This window comes from Vitis riparia, chromosome 12, assembly GCF_004353265.1.
Source record: "Vitis riparia cultivar Riparia Gloire de Montpellier isolate 1030 chromosome 12, EGFV_Vit.rip_1.0, whole genome shotgun sequence".
Classification (NCBI taxonomy): domain Eukaryota; kingdom Viridiplantae; phylum Streptophyta; class Magnoliopsida; order Vitales; family Vitaceae; genus Vitis; species Vitis riparia.
Window position 1 is genome coordinate 18,593,879 of NC_048442.1, and position 21,231 is coordinate 18,615,109.

Here is a 21,231-nt window from a genome sequence, read left to right on the forward strand (position 1 = left end):
CTAGGAGTTGGGTGTCATGGAGCGGTTCCTTTCTAAGCTCCAAGGATAGACAGTGAAGAGGAAGGAGGAGGATAGAGTAGTATGGAAGGAAGATAGCAAAGGGGTCTTCTCTGTAAAAGGCTTTTACTCTTTGCTGGAGTTAGATTATACGACACCTTTCCCTTTAAAGATAATTTGGAACTCGTGAATTCCTTTGAAGGTGAGTTTCCTTACTTGTGAGGCTTGCTGGGGAAAGGTTTTGACTTTGGATCAGCTTCAAAGAAGAGGGTGAATGTTGGCTAATAGGTGTGCATTGTGTAAATAGGAGTTGGAGTCCACTGATCATATCCTCCTTCATTGTGATGAGGTGAGAATTTTATGGCAGCTAGTATTCTCCATTTTTGGTGTTTGGTGGGTTTTATCTTAGTCGATTAGGGAGACTCTCCTAGGGTTGCATGACTCTTTTGTAGATAGAAGACATATTAAGGCTTGGAGAGCTGCTCTTCGTATTTTCTGGATGATCTAGAAGGAAAGAAATAGGAGATTCTTTGAATGTGAGGAATTGTTAGATTGAAGGCTAAAAAATATTTTCCTTAACAATTTGTTTATGTGGATTAGGGTGTATATAGGCGGGGTATACACATATGATTGATTTCATAGATTGGTTGGGCCTTGGGTGAGGGAGGGAGTATTTTTTTGTGCGTTCCCTCTTTCCTGTTTTTTGTCTAGTGCACTTATTAATCCATTCCCTTATCGAAAAAAAGAAAAAAAAAACCTGCATCTATAAAAAAGGAAGCATTTCAAAATAAAGTAAAAAAAATCATGAATGCACTAAGAATAACCCCTGTGAAAGTCTTAGACACAAATGCTGTTAAAGTTTACTTCTCTTCATTAAACTTTCTTAGGAGTAAGGAGCTTATGCTGATGATCATATTGCCCTCCAATTGGAGGTATGATTTTGATATTGCCAATTGGTAATGGGTCATTCATAAAAGTAGCATATTGTACATTGAAAGTTCGAAATGTCTCTTCAATTCCATCATCGTATTATGCTAAGAGAGTAATCTTTATCAAGACTAAATGGTGTTCATATTACAGCACATGCACATTCTATGATAAAATTTTGGCCTGGCTTAAAGTTGTATATTTTTCACAGACATTAGTCAGGGCCTCTGATTTCATTTTGGTTGTTTTTTTTGCCCTCTTTTTCTACTAGATTATGATGAAAAAGCTGAGGATGCAGTTAATTATGAAGACATTGATGAGCAGTATGAAGGACCAGAAATTCAAGCTGCCACTGAGGAGGATTATTTGTTATCAAAAAAGGAATATTTTTCTGCTGATGTTTCAGTGGCTTCTTTGGACCATTCAGCTTCTGTTTTTGATGATGATAATTATGATGAGGATGAGGAATTTGAGAAGGAACATGAGGTGGTGGACAACAATTCTGAAGTTCAAGCTATTTCATCAGGTTTACTATGGGACCTACAGTATCTATTAGATTCTTACATGTTGGTTGCCAATATTTTTTAATATAGGACTCATCATTTCTTTAGTTAAATTTAGATATGATAGTCTGTTTCTTCTGCATATGATATTTTATGATAGTTATACACGTTTAATATTTGGTCTGCTTGATTCAAGATGCCTAATTACTTTACCCATCTCATACAATCCAGCCAGATTTAGAATGTGTTTGATAGTGTTTCTATTTGAAGTGTTTTTCATTCAAGTGTTTTCTCTATAAGTGTTTTTGGGAGAATCACCTATCAAGTGTTTCACTGGGAAGCATTACAAGTGATTTTTCAACTTTTTAAAAGTGTTCTGTAAACTTTGCCAAATGCCTGATTTTTTTTTTTAAATGCTTTTTATGTTAGAAGTGCTTTCCAAAAGCATTGTCAAATGGGCTCTTAGAAAATACATGGTTTGATTTAAGAGTAGGCAGTGTTTTTTTATGCATTTAGATATATTTATATTTATTTATCTATGGAAAAAGGGGGGGTTTCAGGATTTAGTTAATGACTTTGTTTTTTTTTTCATCCTGGCTCTTTTAGCAAAATTTCTATTTATAATACCAATTCATGATTCAAATCTTGTGTAATGGGAAAGAGATTGCATTAGTATCCTGAAAGTTAATTCACTAATAAAATTAAGGCTTTGTTTGAGAAATGTTTTCGAAAATAGTTCTGACAAATAGTTTTTGAAAACTATTTTATGGTGTTTTTTGGAACAAAGGTCTATTTGGGAACTAAAATGTTTTTAACCTGTTTTTTATGTTTTTAAATTTGTTTGAAAAATAAATTTTATATGTAGTGCTTTATTTTTAGTCATTATCTATATTTGTATAATTATTTTTTAAAAAACAATCATCATAAAATAAGTGAAAACAACTAAAATATGTTTTTTTTCTTTTTTCTTTTTCTGTTTTTAAGAACATAAAACTGTTTTTTGGATGTCAAATGTGTTTATCTGACTTCTTTTTTATTGAGAATAGAAAACTGTTTTTGCAAACAGTTACCAAACAAGGCTTCACATTCTCTACTAGCATGGATCTGAGATCCATCTATATATATATCCTTCTTTTTTTTCTGCATTGCAACATGTGACATGTGAAAACCCCTTGAATGTGAGTACACCTATTCTTTAGACAATGCAATTGGAGTGACTTTTGACTATTGATGATGTGGAAACTCTACTATGTAGAGTCATTATTGAATATCTAAGACACCTATCAAAAAAATTATTAAACATCTAAGACCTTTGCTACCATGTTTTCTTTGCAGCTAGGATATTCAGTAATTTTTCACCATTAATTTTTTCCCTCATGGATTCCTATTTAACTTTTGACCTATTCTGGTACCCTTTTTCCTCAGGTGAGCAGGGTGAGCATCTTTCTGTAGTATCCGAAGGAGAAAAATCACCTGATGATGATCTATTTCCAGGTCTATTGGAACCTGAAAATTTGACTGGAGATTTGGAAGATATACCAGAGGTAAGATTGAAAGACAGAAATGCTGTATATCTACATGCATATGTATGTAAATATGCAGATAAGTTTTTGCCTTTAGATGTTATGCTATCATTTCATTTGACTTTGGTGCTTCTAGGAAGGTGTTTAAAGTGTTTAATATCCCAACTAGTTTCTGAATACTTTGTAATAGGTCTTCGTTTATGCTCAATAGATGATAGATTTAATGGAATATTGTGGCAATCATCATGGAGTGGATGTCACAGACTAAACTGGAATTATTTGTCATTGCAAATGTTGTGCTTGTTTAAATCCAAGTTGTGAACCCAGATATAATAATATAAGCATTTTCCATGTTTTTTCTGCCTAACAAAATAGTGTAACATTAGCATTGAGCTCCTGAAGCATGTTTAGGACCTTGCACACATTTTGTATGAAGATGAATGTGTAGATAATATATTTCTTGGCAGAACCCAAAGATAATTTACTGTTTTGTTTGTACATCAGCATGCTCCTAGTTTTGGCGAATGGGAGAAGAGCAATGATCTTTTATAAATTTTCAAATGCTTGTGGAGGATGGTCCATTGTGCACTGGGAGAATTGGATCAGTTATTCTTCCGTTGCATGTCTCTTTTTTGCTTTCTGTTTTTTCTTCTTCTATGGCAAAAGTTATTTGCCTTTTTTTGGGATCATTGAGGTGTTTCTGATCTCATGGTTTTGTGCTCATTTGGTTCTGTTTTATGTGATTTGGCTTGAAAGGAGGGTAAGAAGATAAGTATTCTTCATTGAATTTCTTATGATCAGGATGGTTGTCTTGTGTTTTTTTCCCTGTGCAAATAAACTTCTTTATGGGACTAATGTTATTGAAGCATCCATACAGCACCTTTGTTTCTGGGTGATTAGTTTGAAGTTGTTTCCTTCACATGGGGCCTCTTTCAACGTGTAGACTGAAGATTGGTGTGGATATAATTGTTGACTAGGCAAGGCTTTGGTTCTAGGTGGCATAGGTGGACTAGGAATTTCTTATCCTTAGCAAGTTGAACGGGGAAACTAAGAGGTGTTTGGTGGTTTAAGAGGAATTAGCCAAGCAGATCGTCTTTTCACAAGTTGAAATTTAGAGTAGAAAGTCTAGGTTTAGTCTTGGTTGATGCACCAAGGTTTCATTTTACTTTATTTTATTCATTTTCTTTATTATTTCCACATGGAGATTAGAAAAACCCACAGGTTGTACTAGTGAGGATTCTAAAAAGGATAAGATCTCTGCCTCCATTGATTTCAGCAGATTTGAAGGAGGCTTTTGACAATCTGCCACAATGAACCTTGAGCATGCTACCAAACCCAAGCTGTCCTTGGCTATACAAAGAAACCCATCAAAATTTGGTTTCAGTGAAGCAATTGGAGGGTTTTACTCTCTTTGCATCTTGATAATTCTACTAATTGTATCACATGTAAGGTTCTATTCTGGCTTGGATAAGCTTAATGGAGTATCTGCAAAAGCAATGTTAACTAATCCTAAAGAATGGAAAAGAGTTATACTCCATCCTATAAAACTCCGAAGTTCTCTTATCAATTCTAGATGACCATCATGTCAACCTCACTTTTGGGAGGAACTCAATTAATTATAAGCCTAAATAACATGTACTGCAGAATTAATGGAACTCAACAATGTATAAACAGATGATTAACCATTCGTCTACATCCTAAGCATATGAAAATTAGTCCGGATGGGGGTTTTTGTAAGACCTCAACTACAACATGCCATCTGTATTTGCCCTTTTTGTTAACCTCAAACAAAGCTGTTAATTTCAGGTGAGGCCTAGACTCTTCAAATTAAAATGGTTGTGATAAAGGTAATGGAGTGCTCATTTTTCAGTTAGGTGGTGGCATTGTTGCCCTTAGAAGGCCATTTCACAAGTTTTTCAGGATTTTGCTGGACATACTCATTTTGTTTTGGATGATGGAACAAGAATTCATTTTTGGGAAGACTTATGGTGAGAGGATCAATGATTGTTTTTTTTGATAGGTGAGAGGATCAATGATTGTCTTCTCAATTTCCAAGTCTTTTCAAAGTTATGATGGTTAGAAATTTGCCTATCTCATCTGCCTTGGGACCTCTTCCCCATTTTCTTGAAACTTAAACTTTTGTTGTAACCTCATTGATTTAGAGATAGTGGACCTTGAAAGACTCATGTCCTCTCTCACTTATGTGTATTTGTCACCATATGTTCTAGATCCAAGATTTTGGTCTTTATCTTCTTCAAGCTCATCTATGGTAAAGTTTTCCTCTTAGCCTTGTCTAATGTATCATATCTAGTTCCTTTTTCTCAAACTAAATTTATTTGGAGATCTAAAATCTGGTCTAAGGGTCATGACCTTTGCTTGGCTAGTAGTGAATAAGGTCAACACCAATGATAGGTTATTGACGAGAAGACCTTACAAAGCCCCTAGTTTTAATCCCATCAAAGAGTCATGGCCTTCACTTGGCTAGTAGTGAATAAGAAGTTAACATCAATGACAGGCTATTGATGAGAAGACCTTACAAAGCTCTTAGTTTTAACTATTGTATTTTGTGTGTGGGGAGTGGAGAATTGGTTAATCATCTCTTTTGACATTGTACATTGACTTTGGGACTATAACATAGGCTATGTAGACTAGCCAACCTAGATTAGGTTTCTCATAAGAGTATATGTGACATGATGATCATCTCCTTTAAGGGTTTAGGGAGCACCATCAGAGGCAAAAGTCCTATGGCAAATCGCTTGTCTTACAGTGATTTGGATTGTATGGTGAGAAAGAAGTGTAAGGGTTTTTTAGGAAAAGTTGAGGACTTCAAAGACAGTGTGGAATCTAATTCATTTCTATTCCTCTTTCTATGCTTCATGTACCATAGCCTCTAAAGGTACTCTTCTCAATGTAGTTCAGCTTGACTGGTATGCTGTGTTTAGATAGCAAGGAGAAGAGCATTGATTCAATTTCTTCTTGAAGAAGATGTGTTAACCCTCATGGAGTGATGAGTTGCTTTATATTGTATATTTTCATATGGTAATACACTGATGTGTATGTCTACTTTTTATATTGGAGGAGGTTCAATCATTTATTTTTGATCAGTTTTTCATAAAGTTGGGGAGGATTCCTCATCCTTCACATACATTCTTTATGGAGTGCTCAGATTCACATAAAGCTAGGAGAGGAGAATAAATTGATAAGCAGCCTAAGAAGGTTAAGGACCAAAAAGTTTTATTAGGAAATGCAGGCAATAAATACACATGGGTAATGAGGACATAAGGATTGGCAACTTATCAATTCAAGAAAACTGAAATTTGATTCAAGGAAATTTTCAAGGAAATTGAAATTCAAGGGAGGAAGAAGGCAATAAATACACATGGGTAATGAGGACATAAGGATTGGCAGCTTATCAATTCAAGGAAATTGAAATTCAAGGGAAGAAGAGGAAGTCTACGAAGGAGTTAGGCAATCTCTAGACATCAAAATTAGAGAGGTTAATCATTCCATTACACATCTTTCTATAAACGAGAATGACTCCTCATGTTTGAGACCTTATATCTTCCTAGATGGGATTAACAGGTGGCTGGCTGTTTGGCTAAGAGGGGTGCTGCATCCTTTAAGGAAAAAAAAGGATTGAGGGATAAGATTAGAGAGGTTCCATTACACATCTTTCTTTAAACGAGGATGACTCTTACTCTTGTTGGTGACATTATATCTTCCTTAAGATGGGTGCCTAGATGGGATTAACAGGTGGCTGGCTGTTTGGCTAAGAGGGGTGCTGCATCCTTAAGATATTTTTGAGAGTGCCTACCCTCCTTCACATCCTGAGGCATGGGGTGGCTACTTTTTTACTTTATTTATTTCTATTTTCTCCCTCTTTTTTTTTTTTTTTTTCCTGTGCTGTATTTCTGTTGCCTATTTGAAGAATATATAATGCTTCATTGTTCTCATGTTGTGCTGATAATAAAGTTTCATTTCGTATAAGAAGTCTGTTTCAAAAGGCTGGTTAATTGAGAACTGGGGGCATCTTTAGATGTATATATATATATATTTTTTGTGATCAGAAGCAAAATATATATTGATAATAATAAAGATACAAGAGAAGGATGAGAGATCCTTCCCTAAAAAATAAAAGTAAGACCAAACACCTCACTATACAAAAACTATATACAAAGACATCCCCCAACTATCTCAAACTGTTGAATCACAAAGCGAAAGCTAGCTGAGTTGAATAACATTAAGTGGAACTCCTTTAAAAGCGACAATACAAGAGGCCTAAAGAGAGGAGTAGAAGTGTAGTAAATTCCACAACATCCCTTCCGGTCTCCTCTTTTCCTTAAAAATCCTACCATTTCTCTCTTGCCACACAATTTACAATAAAGTGAGGCAAGCAATTTGCCAAAGAGTCTTGCCTTTGATTGAATTCCTCAATCATCTAAAAGAAATAATCATCATATCTCTAATACTCCTAGACGGATCCTAATGCATCCTTGCTAGACTGAAGAGCTTGTGACATAGCCCTAAAGTTAATGAGCAATGTGGGACAAGATGGTCCATTGATTCTCCATTTCCTTTGCATAAAATGCACCAATGAGGGCTAAGAGATTTGTAAGGTCTTTTTAACTATAGCATGTCATTGGTGTTTACCTTCCTATGTGATACTAACCAAGCAAAGGCCTTAACCTTTGAAGGGGCTTTTGATTTCCACAGAAAATTAGCAGGAAGGAACAAGATTGGATTTGAGAAATTGGACAAGGCTAAGAAAAAGATTTTACTGTGAACGTGCCTGAGGAGGATAAAAACCAGGCTTTTGAATCTACATCAGAAGGAGACAAATGCACTAAATTAAGGGGCTTTTGAATCTTTAGAAATTATGAATGTTGTTTGTTCCTAGGACCCCATCAAAGTTGAGACAATTGACGTTTTGAGGGGTTTTGGGGGCTTCAAGATGGATTTCTCTTATTCTTTTGGTTTATGGTGAATATCCTATTGTGATTGGGTGTGCCAAGGGGGTTAGCTTAGATCCCTGGCACTCAGCTCACTTTTTTCTTGTGGTCCTAGTTGTCTTGCTCTTTAGTTGTGAAATGCAAGTGGGAAAGGAGGGAGGTTGATGTGGAGTTGGATCTTGGCCGAAAGAGGAGTGAATAAGTTACAGCATTTTGGAGGTCACTTTTACCTTTGGAGGAAATGTTGCTTGCTAAATTTTGGTTGGTTAGCATTGTATAATCAGTGTTTCTATGAATTGGATGCATTTATTACTCATTGGGAAATTTTATGTGTCTAATTTGCAATGTATGTTGCTCGTATTTTACTCCTTCAATAAAAGGATGTAGGCTTTTCGCATATTATCGAGCATGGACCTCTGCTTTTATCCACTCTTATCGTTGATTGACAGATATGTGCTGGTTTGACTCCACTACTCTTTGTCTGATTCCCAAGCTTCTAATTGTAGAACTTTCAAACATTCTTGTCAGATTCGAGAAATTAGGGGAGCCATTTGGATTTAATCCTACTCCCAGTTGTGTCATTGCTAGCCAGGTTGTTTGGTGGGTGGTGGGCGGTTGGGGGAAGAACAATGCTCTAGTTCAGCAGTTGTATATTCCAATATCCAATTTTTTTCATATAAAGTTTAATTCATTCTGCAGATTGTGCAGCATGAAAGGCAATTCAAGTATGGTTTGCAGCTAGCTGTGCTTCATGAAAGCTTCACTATTGGATTAGTTCCAAATGTACTCTCTGATTGAAAGAGTGGAACAGAAAACACATTCATGCTGCCAATTTTGATACTAACTTCTTTTAGATGCTGAACTATATGCATTGCAATAGGGACTACTAAAACTGAGACATTTGGCTCTTAATTCTTTTATGTAAATCTTATAGTAGGCATATGGTGCTGTGCTTATTGCCATAAATATACACACTTTGCTTATGCAACTATTTGCCCTTTATTTGTTTTTACATGAACCACAGGAGGAACCTGAAGGTCTTGAGGAGCCATTTGAGGGTAAAAGGTCAGCACCATTGCCTATTTTGTGTGTAGAAGACGGAATGGTGATATTGCGGTTTTCTGAAATTTTTGGTATTCATGGGCCCTTGAAAAAAGGGGAAAAGAGGGACCGTCGATATACGATTCCTAAGGGTATGCTTTCTTATATACGGAACCTTATTCCTCATGTAAATTTCAAGTCTCGTGATTTATTGTGTTCTCTGCAGAAATGACAAGTTATTTCTAGAGACTCATGCACATGTTCAATATTCTTTTTCTTTTTTTTCTTTTTTTCATTTTTCATTTTTCCTTGATGAAAACATGAATGGCATTTTATGCCACCTTCATGGCTTAATGGAAAAACACAAATTTTGGCTTTTGTCTATGACAAAAGTATTCTCAGACTGTCTGACTTGCATTTTCTATCTGCAGCATCCCTGATTATTATTATTTTTTCCCTTTTAAATTTACCTTTCAGAGAGATATAAATCTATGGATGCTCCTGATAATGTTGAAGAGGATGAGGAGGCATTTTTAAAGGGAGGTTGCCAAGGTTTTTCATTTACCAAACACAAACTTTTGACTCAAGATGATGCATCAGTGTTTATGGAGGATGAGGCAGAACTGAAAAAAGTTGGTGTTGTACAAGGCACTGCCACAATGGAACTGCAAAATGATGAGCAGAGGAAGCATTCTTGCATCAGTGCAGAACCAATGAAAGAGGATATGCCTGTTGATCTGTCAGAATTCTGGCTATCCCCATTATCTCCTAAATTCTATCCACTTGATCAGCAAGACTGGGAAGATAAAATAATCTGGGACAATTCTCCTGAAGTCAGTGACAATTCTGCAGAGAGTTGTGAAATCTCTGGACCTGATTCTGAAGTTGTAGTTGATAAAGAAACAGAACTGGTAACCAAGGCTCAAAATCAGAGGCCAAAGTTCCAAGTGGCAGTAGATGAGAAGGATCATGGTGTTTTTCTGGGTAGTTCTCCTGTTTTGATAGAGGCCTTTGGCTCAAGAAATTCTTCTGCACTGATTAATCATTCCCTTTCAGAAATTAAATATCATCCCCAACTTTTGAGGTTAGAAACTCGGTTAGAAATGGATAATTCAAGTCAGTCAGCTGTTAGAAAGGAGGATGCTATTGAAGATCCTCGCGGAAGTGAGGCTATAAGGCGTTTTAACAAACTTACATTGCAAAATAGAGACATGTTGGAAGGATCTTGGGTAGACAGAATAATTTGGGAACCCCATAAACCTATATCAAAACCCAAACTAATTTTGGATCTTCAAGATGAGCAAATGCTTTTTGAAATTCTAGATGACAAGGATGGTAAAAATCTTGGGCTTCATGCAGGAGCTATGCTTATTACTCGTCCTGTAAAATCCAGCACTGGGGATTCTATCGAGTTACCTGTTCATGGAGGTCCTTCCGGTGGGCGATTCAATATTGCTAATGATAAGTTCTATTTGAACAGGAAAACTTCCCAGCAACTGAAATCACATTCTAAAAAACGCACTGCTCATGGTGTCAAAATTCTGCATTCAATACCTGCCCTTAAGCTGCAGACAATGAAATTGAAGTTGAGCAAGTAGGAATAAGTGCTACATCTTCTCATCATCTCATTTACTTTATTGTGTATTTTACTTATCAGGGTTGATATAGGTCCTCTTTACATGTGGCATTCTAATTCTATATTCTTTATGCTAGTCCACAATTGCTATTCTATATGTATCATCATTCTTAATTTGTTTTGTCATGTAGTTCAAAATTGTTATCTTCATGCTGAATTGGTTTCATTACTAATTTTTGTTTCTTTTTTTTTTTTTGGATTAGAAACAAGAGATATATTAATAATGAAAAAAGTACAAGAGAAGGATGAGAGGTTCTCCCCACTTAATACAAAGAACTACACAAAAGAATTGTGTTCATTCTAAACCGTATTCATTTTAGATAAATATATAGTTCATAAAAAAGTATGGTCAATCTATTGTCTTTAATGTGGAAAGTGACTTAACTACAATACCACTATTTGTGTATTGGGCTTAAATTTTATGTAGTTAAGGTATGGCTGGTTATATTTTCTTTTCTGTTCTTTATGTTTAAAAGAAAATGGTATTGAAGCGTTAAACATCTAATAATAAAGTTGTTGTAAGAAAGAAAACCAGAAACTTAAGCAAAAGAAGATACAGGTTTGCAGAAGTTTGCTTTGTTTAATAAGAAGAAAAAGGCAGACACAGGGCCAAAATAATGAATGAAATGCCATTCTTTAACAACAACCTTTTGCAAAACCTATTTTCTACCAAGAAAGAAGCTACATTGATGAGGAAACTACTATATATTTCATGTTTTATGGTGCAAACATGTTTGATTGCATGTATGGAGTTCCTTTAGCATTTTTGTATCAATGAATCTTGTAGAAGAAGAGAGATGGAAGGAATAAAAGGCATAGAATTCTTTTCCTTAATCTTTAGTCTGTACAAAAACACATATATATACAAAGATTCTTAGCACCTAAATTAGGAACTTTCCTAACTTAATTACATCATATCTCTTTGATTACGGGATTGCCTAATTCTCTTCTCAATTACAAAATCACAACTTTCCTAGTTTCATTCTTCCATACTCCCCCTCAAGCTGGTGAATAGATGTTTTCCATTCCCAGCTTGAATACACTTACTTGAAACTTTGTGCTGCTTAAACCTTTTGTGAGTTTTTGTTCAAGCTAGCTGTCAATAGATACATAAGGAGTATAGATTAATCCACTATCTAGTTTCTCCTTAATAGAATGTTTGTCTATTTCTATGTATTTCATTCGATCATGTTGCAATGGATTATGTGCAAGACTGATTGCAGATTTGTTGTCGTAGTAAAGTCTCATTGGGCCATCTATTTAATCTTTAAATCTTCCAAAATGATCTTCAACCATAGTAGTTCACAAACTCCTTGGGTCATTGCGTGAAATTCTGCTTTTGCATTGGACCTTGCCACCAAACTCTGTTTCTTCTCCATATTATCAAACTTCCCACCAAGAAAGGTGCAATACTTGGTGGTTGATCTTCTGTTAATCATGGATCTAGCATAATTTGCATCTTTGTATTCTTTAAGTACTAGTCCTGAGCTTTATTTAAATAGGATGCCCTTTCTAGGAGACCCCTTAAGGTACTATAGCACTCAGTTAGTAGTTTGCAGATGAACCTCATTTGGATTGTGCATGAACTGGCTAATCACACTCACAACATATGCTATCTTTGGTCTTATGTGAGAGAGATAAATGAGTCTTCCTTCCAGACATTGATACATCCCTTTATCTATCACAACATTTTCCTTAGCTTTTCCAAGCTTATGATTATGTTGGTTTACACGTCAACTTCTCTGTTTCCTTGAGGAGATCCATTATATATTTTTGCTGAGAAATAAAAATTCTCTGCTTAGAATGTGCAACCTCGATTCCTAGGAAGTATTTCAACCTTCCTAACTCTTTAATGTCAAATACCTTGGTCAAGCATTGCCTCAGAGTCTGTTTCTCCTTTTCATCATTTCGCGTCATGATGTGTTGTCTACATATACCAGAAGAGCTGTAACTCCCCTTAAATCTAAATGTTTGATGAACAACGTATGATCTCCTTAACTTTGTCTGTATCCCATGTTTTTCATAACTTCAGCAAACCTTCCAAACCATGTCCTTGGAGATTGTTTCAACCCATATAGAGTTTTCTTCAGTTTACACATGATGGAAGGAATAGAAGGTATAAAATTCTTTTCCTTGATCTTTAGCCGGTACAGAGACTCACATATATATACAAAAATTCCTAGCACCTAAATTAGTAACTTTACTAACTTAATCACATCCTATCCCTTTGATTATGGGATTGCCTAATTCTCTCCTCGATTACAAAATCACAACTTTCCTAATTTCATTCTTCCACAAATCTTTCCTTGGAAAATATATTTCTAATGCTTGTTTACTTTGAATTCTACTGTAAATAAATTATAATCTATCTTTATTTTATTTTCGTAGTTATTTTTTTATAGAATCTGACTTGGAACCTCCTCAATCCCACCCCAACTCATTTGCACCTGAGCCTGGCCTCCGGGGCAAGTTGTAGTTTTGTTACTTTTATTTTTATTTTATTTTTCTGGTTTTTTTTAATGCTTCCTTATAAACTTGAATGATTAAAATGGTTCCCCTAAACACGCAGACGCACAACAAATGTGTCTTCAGTTGTTGAAATTTGAAACAAGAAATTTATGTGTTGGAAGTTTACTTCCTATGGTGTTCTGAAACAGGCCCAAAAACAATAGTAGCTTTCTAAATCTGTTGTGAACTTGATTTCTTTTCAGTTCCTTTTAAGCATTGCTTCTCCTACCTATCAGATTCTTTATACTTTATGCATTAGTTGGATAACTCATTAATTTTATGTTAATATGCCTTATTGTTCTTGTATATGCAATCATTGTGATTTTTATCATGGTTAATTTTAGCTGTTGACTATGTGTTCCTTTTCATATATTTCCTAATTTTATTTATGTATTTATTTATTTTTGCAGTAAAGATATTGCTAATTTTCATCGACCAAAAGCCTTATGGTATCCCCATGATATTGAAATGGCAGTCAAAGAACAAGGGAAACTGCCTACACAAGGACCCATGAAAATCATATTGAAAAGCTTGGGAGGCAAAGGAAGTAAACTTCATGTAGATGCTGAGGAGACTGTCTCTTCTGTCAAATTAAAAGCTTCAAAAAAGCTAGGTTAGTCCCTCTCTCTCTCTCTTCACATTTTATTGGCCCTGGAGTTCTTTTTTTTTTTAGGGTTTTTTCAGGCTCTTAAACAGGGGTTAGTTTTTGACTTCTGTTTGTTACTTCTGAGTTTTTACTTTTAAAAGATTAAAAGCCATTTTATACTCCTGTTTTTGTAGATTTCAAACCATCAGAAATGGTCAAGATATTTTATACTGGAAAGGAGCTTGAAGACCATAAGTCTCTTGCTGCACAAAATGTTCAACCAAACTCCTTGCTTCATCTTGTCCGTACAAAAATACATTTGTGGCCGAGGGCACAAAAGCTTCCTGGTGAGAATAAGTCTTTGCGTCCTCCTGGGGCATTTAAGAAGAAATCTGACCTTTCTGTGAAAGATGGCCATGTTTTCTTGATGGAGTAAGTGCCTCTGAAATCTTGTTGTACTCTAATATTTAGATAAAATTACTTTTCCCTTTTTAGAGAGGCATAAACAATTGTTAGAGAGGCTGAGTGAGGTGAAAATTCCTTTGGGAACCAATTCTTTATATCTTCTAAGATTGGGAGGTAGAGTTGGTGGATAGATTGCTAGACAGGGTCAGGATGGCAATGTTGCAGAAATGACATTTTTTTCTGGGTCTTTTGGACTGTAAACTAGAAAAACCTAAGCTCTACTTTTCCCTTTTTAATTTCTTCTTTTTTTCTTTTGCGTAAACACAACTTGTTGCAATGAGAAACAAAAAAGATAAGCCCATGTACTTTTGAGGTGTAAAAACAAGAAAACATAATAAAAAATTAAAAAAACAAAAATTACTTGAGAGATCTACTAAGTCAATAAAAGAGTGCTCAACCCCATTCCCTCTCTATAACTCCATATAAAAATACTCAGCTTCTAAAAGATTAAGCTTTACTGAAAATAACTCTACATCAAACATTCTCTGATTTGTTTGCTCCCTCTGATGGTTCAAAAAGAAAAAAAAAAAGAGGGACACATCTTCAAATTTCCACAATTTCTTTGTCGCCACTTCTTATTACCACCAAAGAATAACTTGTGAGTTGATTATGGGAGCACCCAGTGGATTCTAAAGGGTGAGCAGATGCAAGCCCACAGATATGCCTCTGAGTGACAATGCTAAAAGGGCGAGTCACCGCTCCTCATTCTTGCACATAATGTACCTGTTGGGCATAACTCAATTCTTATGTGTTTAAGTCATAAAAGAATTCTACTTATCAAAAAAGAAAAAAAAAACCATAAAAGAATTCCATCCCAAAGGAAACTTTTGGCTTCTGCTTGTTCATCTACAAGAACTTGGTTCTCCTTGTTTTTAAGAATCATTAGAAAAGATGCTTCAAAATTAGGTTCAGTACAGGTGATTCAACCAGTTATGGATTGTCTATGATTGGGATAACTCAAACCTGCTGAATCTAGAATAGTTTTTATTTTTATTTTTATTTCTTTGATAAGAAAGAAATGTATTCTTTGAAATGGATTAAAAGTACATGTGAAGGATGAGGAATCCTTCCCAAATTTACAAAATCTGATTAAAATCAGAGGTATATACATTGAAAGGGGTACCACAAGAGACAAAATAAAGAAAAACGACTCAACATTCCTTAAGGATTCATACAACTCCGACAAAAATATCCCAAAGTATTGTTCCTCTCTTTGCTATTTTAACCCTTTTGGTCTACATGTTGAATTCCGATTGAGTTGAATAACATTGAGAGGAGTGCCCTTGAAAGATGTAGTAGTAGGGCCTTAAGAAGAGGAATAGAATAAATTAGGTCTCATATCATCTCTGAAGTCCCCTACTTGTCCTCAAAGATCCTTACATTTTTTTCCTACCATACCATCCAAATCCATGTAAGACAAGCGATTTGCCATAGAATTTTGAGGTACTTACCCACACCCCTAAAGGAAAGGGTAATCATATCACTAATACTTTTGAAAGGAATCCAGTCAAATCGAGCTAATCTAAATAACTTGTGCCATGGTATCAAAGTCACTGGACAATATGAAAAAAGGTGATCAATTGATTTTCCACTTCCTATACACAAAGTGCTATGATCAGGGTTATGGGCTTTGAAAGATCTTTTCACCTGAAATGAATCATTGGTGTTAATCTTTGTATTGGCCACTAACCAAGTAAATGCTTTAACCTTTTTGATGCAGCTTTTGATTTCTATATGAAGTTTGTTGGAGCGAAGAACTAGATTTGATTGATTGGATAAGGCTAAGATGATGATAGATTCACACTGAGTAAGAATGGGCATGAGACACTTAAGATCCTTTATCTCTGAGTTAGTCTGATTCCATCATAAGTTAAATTTTGAAGAAAAAGGGGAAGAGAAACCGCGGATAGATGATACAATAGAATTTCTAATTGACACAATTCTGTAAAGAATAGGAAATTGAAAACCCAAAGGTTGATCTCCCCACTATAAGCCTTCCCAAAAAAGACTCTTCACCTCTTTACCCACCAAAAAATGGGTATGATCAGAAAAATCTTGAAAAACCTAAACAATGGGTTTCCAAAAGCGGCAATGTGATCACTAACTAAAATATTGGTTTCCCAACCCTTGGGGTGTGTTCCATAGATGCTTAAAATAACACTATGCTAAAGAGTTGTACTTTCCCTAGGAAACCTCCAAAGCCGCTTCTCAAAGAGGGCTTTATTCCTCATAGATAACCTCTCGAACCCCAACCCTCCTTTCTCCTTAGGCTTGCACACTTTGGTTCCAACTTATGAGATGATCTCTCTTTCCCTTCCCAAACCCTAACTAAATGAAATCTCTTTGCATTTATTTAATCCTAATTGCTATTGATGACGATATCTTGTACAAAGAGAGGAAATACCTAGTGGTGTGAGACAAACAAGACTATATTAGAGTTATTCTCCCAACTAAGGACAGGAAGGTTTTTTTTTCAACCATCCAATCTCCTTGAAATTCTATCTATGATTGGGTCCCAAAAGAGACTAACCTTAGGGTTCCCCCCTAGTGGGAGACCCAAATAGGTTAAAGATCACTCAAAAGCTTTTTATTCTAGCAGCAAAGCTGATATTTCAGTGGAGTGGTCCATATCCCATATAATATTGATGATACTATTTCTGAAATCTTAGATTTCAAGCTTGGAAGAACAAGGATTTGCACATTCTTTTAACATTATCATGAATTCTTGTGATTAGTCTAACATCTTAAATCTGGAATTTTGTTATAAGAACACTGCCTTGAAGTAATCAAGAGGTAGGATCTCATGAGTTGTAGAAAATTGTTCCCTTTACTATCCAGTTCTGTGTTGCATTTGTGTTGCATCTGGATGTCAGGAACTATATTTATATGTGATTATGTGCAAATGCTGTAAAAGGGGAAAAGGGGGCAGTGGTTGGTTAACAGCAATCCATTTTATGGATAGTCCTGCTATTAATTTCATAATTTCTGTTAATCTTGCTTTTATATTGTAGTGGATAATTTCTTAATTTTTCTTTTCCACAGTTTAACTTTATTTTTTGTTCTTGAGATTTCTATTTTGTTTCTGATGTGGAGACTTTACAACAAAAAGCTCATCATTTTTATTATCTCTGCAGGTATTGTGAGGAAAGGCCATTACTGTTGGGAAATGTTGGGATGGGTGCAAGGTTGTGCACTTACTATCAAAAATCAGCCCCTGGTGATCATACTGGTGCCTTTATGCGCAATGGAAACAGCAGTTTGGGGACTGTTCTCACACTCGATCCTGCTGATAAATCACCTTTTCTAGGAGATATAAAACCTGGTTGCAGTCAGTCATCTCTCGAAACCAACATGTACAGAGCACCCTTATTTCCCCATAAAGTATCATCAACTGACTACTTGTTAGTACGTTCTGCAAAAGGAAAGCTTTCCATAAGGCGCATTGACAGGATTGATGTTGTTGGACAACAGGTTTGTTGTAATTCCAATCTTTCTCTCTGATAAAACATAGTTTGTCTTTCTTGCAGCAGCTCTACTGAAGGTTATTTTTATCTCAATATACTTTACCAGAGCCTTCTGTTAGTGTGCATGATATACATTTTCTGCCCAAATCCTACTAGCATAAGCTTTTAGAAAAATTGACTGTCTAATATGGTATCAAAGTCTTGTTTGGAGGAAGGTTTGATGTTCAAACCTTATTTCCTCAATTTATTAAGCTTAAAAGAGACCACTTTATTTTCCCAATTTATTAAGCCCATATGTGAGGGAGGGTGTTAGAGTGCATGATATACATTGTAAGGCCCAAATCCTACATGCTTAAGCTTTTTGGAAAATTGGTTGTCTAACACCTTTGCTTAATTTCCAAAGAATGCTTTCTGACTCTTTTCCTTGTGATTGTTATATTGTTGCTATTAATGATCATAATCACATCAATATGTTTCCTCGCTGCATGATTGAATTCTTAGTATCACTATTTTGGCCTTGAAAGAATAGGGAAGAAATATGAGTTTATTGTTCTTTCTACTGTATGTGCACCTGAGTTTGCCTCTTGCACTAGAGCCACATTTGAATCCCCTGGTAGCATGTAGGATACATACATACATACATATGCATACTTACATACATATACATATATATATGTTATCACAATAACAAAGCCTTAAATCTCAAGTCTGGTTGGTTATATGAATTCTTTCTACCATTCAGCTCTAGCTAGGGCTATCCCTTTATTAAGTTCAACACTACCATGTCTTCTCTTCTCGCCTTGGCCCTAGTTCTTTTTGTTCTTCCTTCTTGTCTTTTGAACACTTTCTTCAATTTGATCAAATTCCCAAATCCAATAATAGTTGCATTTGTTTGTCTCTGTTTCATATGTTCAGTGATCTTAAATGATGCTCCCTCATCATGTCCTCAACTGATGTGCCTGCTTGTAGCCTCCCATGAAACTATTCATTTCTTGTTCTCTCTCTTAAATTAGTGCTGCCTGGAGACTCCCTTGCAGGCATTCATTTCTTAATCTTATTTTTCCACCCATTCATATTAGCACGCTTTGCTATGCTCATCTTGTTTATTCGACATGTTTTTTCTTGACTGCCAATTTTCTAACCCATAAAGCAAGATAAGCTTTATAATTCCCTTGTAAAATTTTCTCTTTAACGTGATAAGTATTCAAGAACTGAAAAATGCTCCAAAGCAGCTTCTCTACTTAAAATATCTTGCTCTATTTCTATTCATATTGTCCTCTTTAATCTTTCATTTTGGTGAACAGCATAGACATACTCATAAGATCTTGGAAACACTGACAATTTTGCTTTTGATAATTCATTTATTCAATAGAAATAGAAGTTGAGTTGTCAATTTGATATGGTTCTTCACTTCTCTATCATGTAATTCATTGTGATGGGTATTTTGTAGCGAGCATTTGTTGGTGATTGGATTGTGGTCAACTTACCTAATGGTATTTGCTTAAATACTTGTTTTCTTTTTATAGAAAGGATGGAATATTGCCAAAATAGAGAAAATAGAAGGAATGAGATATTCTTGAAGGAAGCAAAATACCAGAACCCATCAGCCATAGAAAACCTTGAGAGGGTGCGGCAGGCCTCTACAACTTCAGAAATAAAGGCGTCTTCTCTTGGCAAGATCATAAGCTTGCTGATTGGTTGACCTAGGCCTCCAACTAAAAGAGGAAACCATTTCCTTGGCTAAATCATGATCCAATCCATTCCATGAATGTCTCTCCAAGGGCCTCTATAGACACCCACAAAATCACCACCAAGGACCTCCTCCCATCATGGAGGCTCCTTATTCTCATCAAGAAAGGCCCTTCTAAATCCTCAAGTGCTGGTAATACCTTAGCTTCAATCCTGAACACATTACCTGCCAGCTTTGGGAAGAATGGAAACAACCCACCACTGCAATCTTAATAATGCTTCCCTTGCCCAATTCACATTGATTTCCCATTGAAATTCATCAAACATGGGCTTAAGGTAACATATAGGAGGGAGGACCACTGGCGCCTGACATCTGCTCTCCTCCGATTGGCTGAGCAGACAGTCTACATAAATAGAGATGTTTTCAAACTTAAAAGTGTTTTGATACCCAATGAATTACTGTGGAACAATTTTTGCTCACAGCTGATCAAGTGGCTCCTATGTTACTTCCAAGATTTTTGTCCTTGTCCTAAGAATCATCCACACGGTGGCTAGTGTAATGCAATTCCCCAACACTTCACTCCTGACTGTCATGACAAAATCTTTTGAAGAAATAACCAAAAAATTTGAGTTGTCTCTCAGAGTCAGTTAAATAGAAGTCTGTAGAGCTCATGAGAAATATAATAGTGAAGAAAAAGATGGTTCACTGAAAGAGATAAAGTATAATTCCACGTAAAAAAACTGGACAAAAAGTCTCAAGAATCCAAAGATGAATTTGGTAACCTTGCATCCGAAGTAGTGATTCCCTTCTTCAGACTCACCATTCAAAGAGTATATTTTCCATAACATCTTTGTACACCATTGTGTGTGTGTCTTTCTGGACATATCGTGCATCATATATCATGGGTTGTACAAGTTCAACGCTAGCAGAAATGCTTAACTGGATTCTTCATCCTTCATTATATTTTTTTCCCCCTATTTATAATACTTTTTTTCTTTTTTGTAAGTTGAATGCATGTGGCATTTTTCTTTATTTGTAACCCTTTACTTCCCACTAATACTGAATTTACTGGAGTTATATATATCAATAAGCACCTGTTATAATAACTCTTCATGTATGTTTTTCTTTTCATGTTTTTATCTATGCAGCAGTATGGTATGCAAGTCCATGTAGATTCAGTAAGCTGGTGAAGCTTTTATAGTCTTAAAGATCATAGATAAAGTTGTCATATAATATAACTGCTTATTCTGTGCAGGAGCCTCACATGGAAGTGATGTCTCCTGGAACAAAGGGACTTCAGACATATATCATGAACAGGTTGTTGGTGTATATGTATCGTGAATTTCGTGCTGGTGAAAAGCGCGGCTCACTTCCTTGCATCCGTGCAGATGAATTGTCTGCTCAGTTTCCTAACATTTCAGAACCTTTTCTTCGGAAAAGGCTGAAGCATTGTGCTGATTTGCAGGTGAGGCTTGCATATGGATCAATTTCAGGAATTTGTTACTTTTTTTTTTTTGATACCCAAGGAACCTTCCATGGCCAAGCCCTTAGGACTCTCCATGGGGGCCCAAACCTTAAGGTGCTAACTGCACCGGCAACAACCAGTACTAGGTAAATCAGGGTATCATCAGTGATAGGATTTGAACCTAAGACCATGTGCCTCTTACTGGGACCACACCTCCTAGCATTCGCCCTAACCAATTGGGCTACCCTAGCGGGCTAATTTCAGGAATTTGTTCCTTAAAGTTATGTTCACAGGATAAACAGAATTCTTTTGCTGCAAAAAAATAAAAAATAAAAAATAACAAACCAGAATTCTTTTTGCTGCTTTGTTATTAGATGTTTTCTCATATGGTAGTGCTCTGTTTTTTCGCTTGTTAAGTTATTTCTTAATTGTTTTTATTATATCCTATATTTACCTGAATGTGGTTACACTCATATT

At 35.7% G+C, this 21,231-nt stretch overlaps 1 protein-coding gene across 3 annotated transcripts in view; it reads left to right on the forward strand.

Moving 5' to 3' along the window:
- The window catches only part of LOC117926539 (transcription initiation factor TFIID subunit 1), a 64,115-nt gene that overhangs the window by 16,711 nt on the left and 26,173 nt on the right, over positions 1-21,231 (forward strand). For all 3 annotated transcript variants that reach the window (XM_034845661.1, XM_034845662.1, XM_034845663.1), the window contains 8 exons: positions 1,196-1,450; positions 2,853-2,971; positions 8,924-9,092; positions 9,418-10,534; positions 13,495-13,697; positions 13,865-14,102; positions 17,270-17,606; positions 20,545-20,754. In XM_034845661.1, the coding sequence (XP_034701552.1) occupies positions 1,196-1,450; positions 2,853-2,971; positions 8,924-9,092; positions 9,418-10,534; positions 13,495-13,697; positions 13,865-14,102; positions 17,270-17,606; positions 20,545-20,754 (2,648 nt within the window). The remainder of the gene's footprint in view (positions 1-1,195; positions 1,451-2,852; positions 2,972-8,923; positions 9,093-9,417; positions 10,535-13,494; positions 13,698-13,864; positions 14,103-17,269; positions 17,607-20,544; positions 20,755-21,231) is intronic.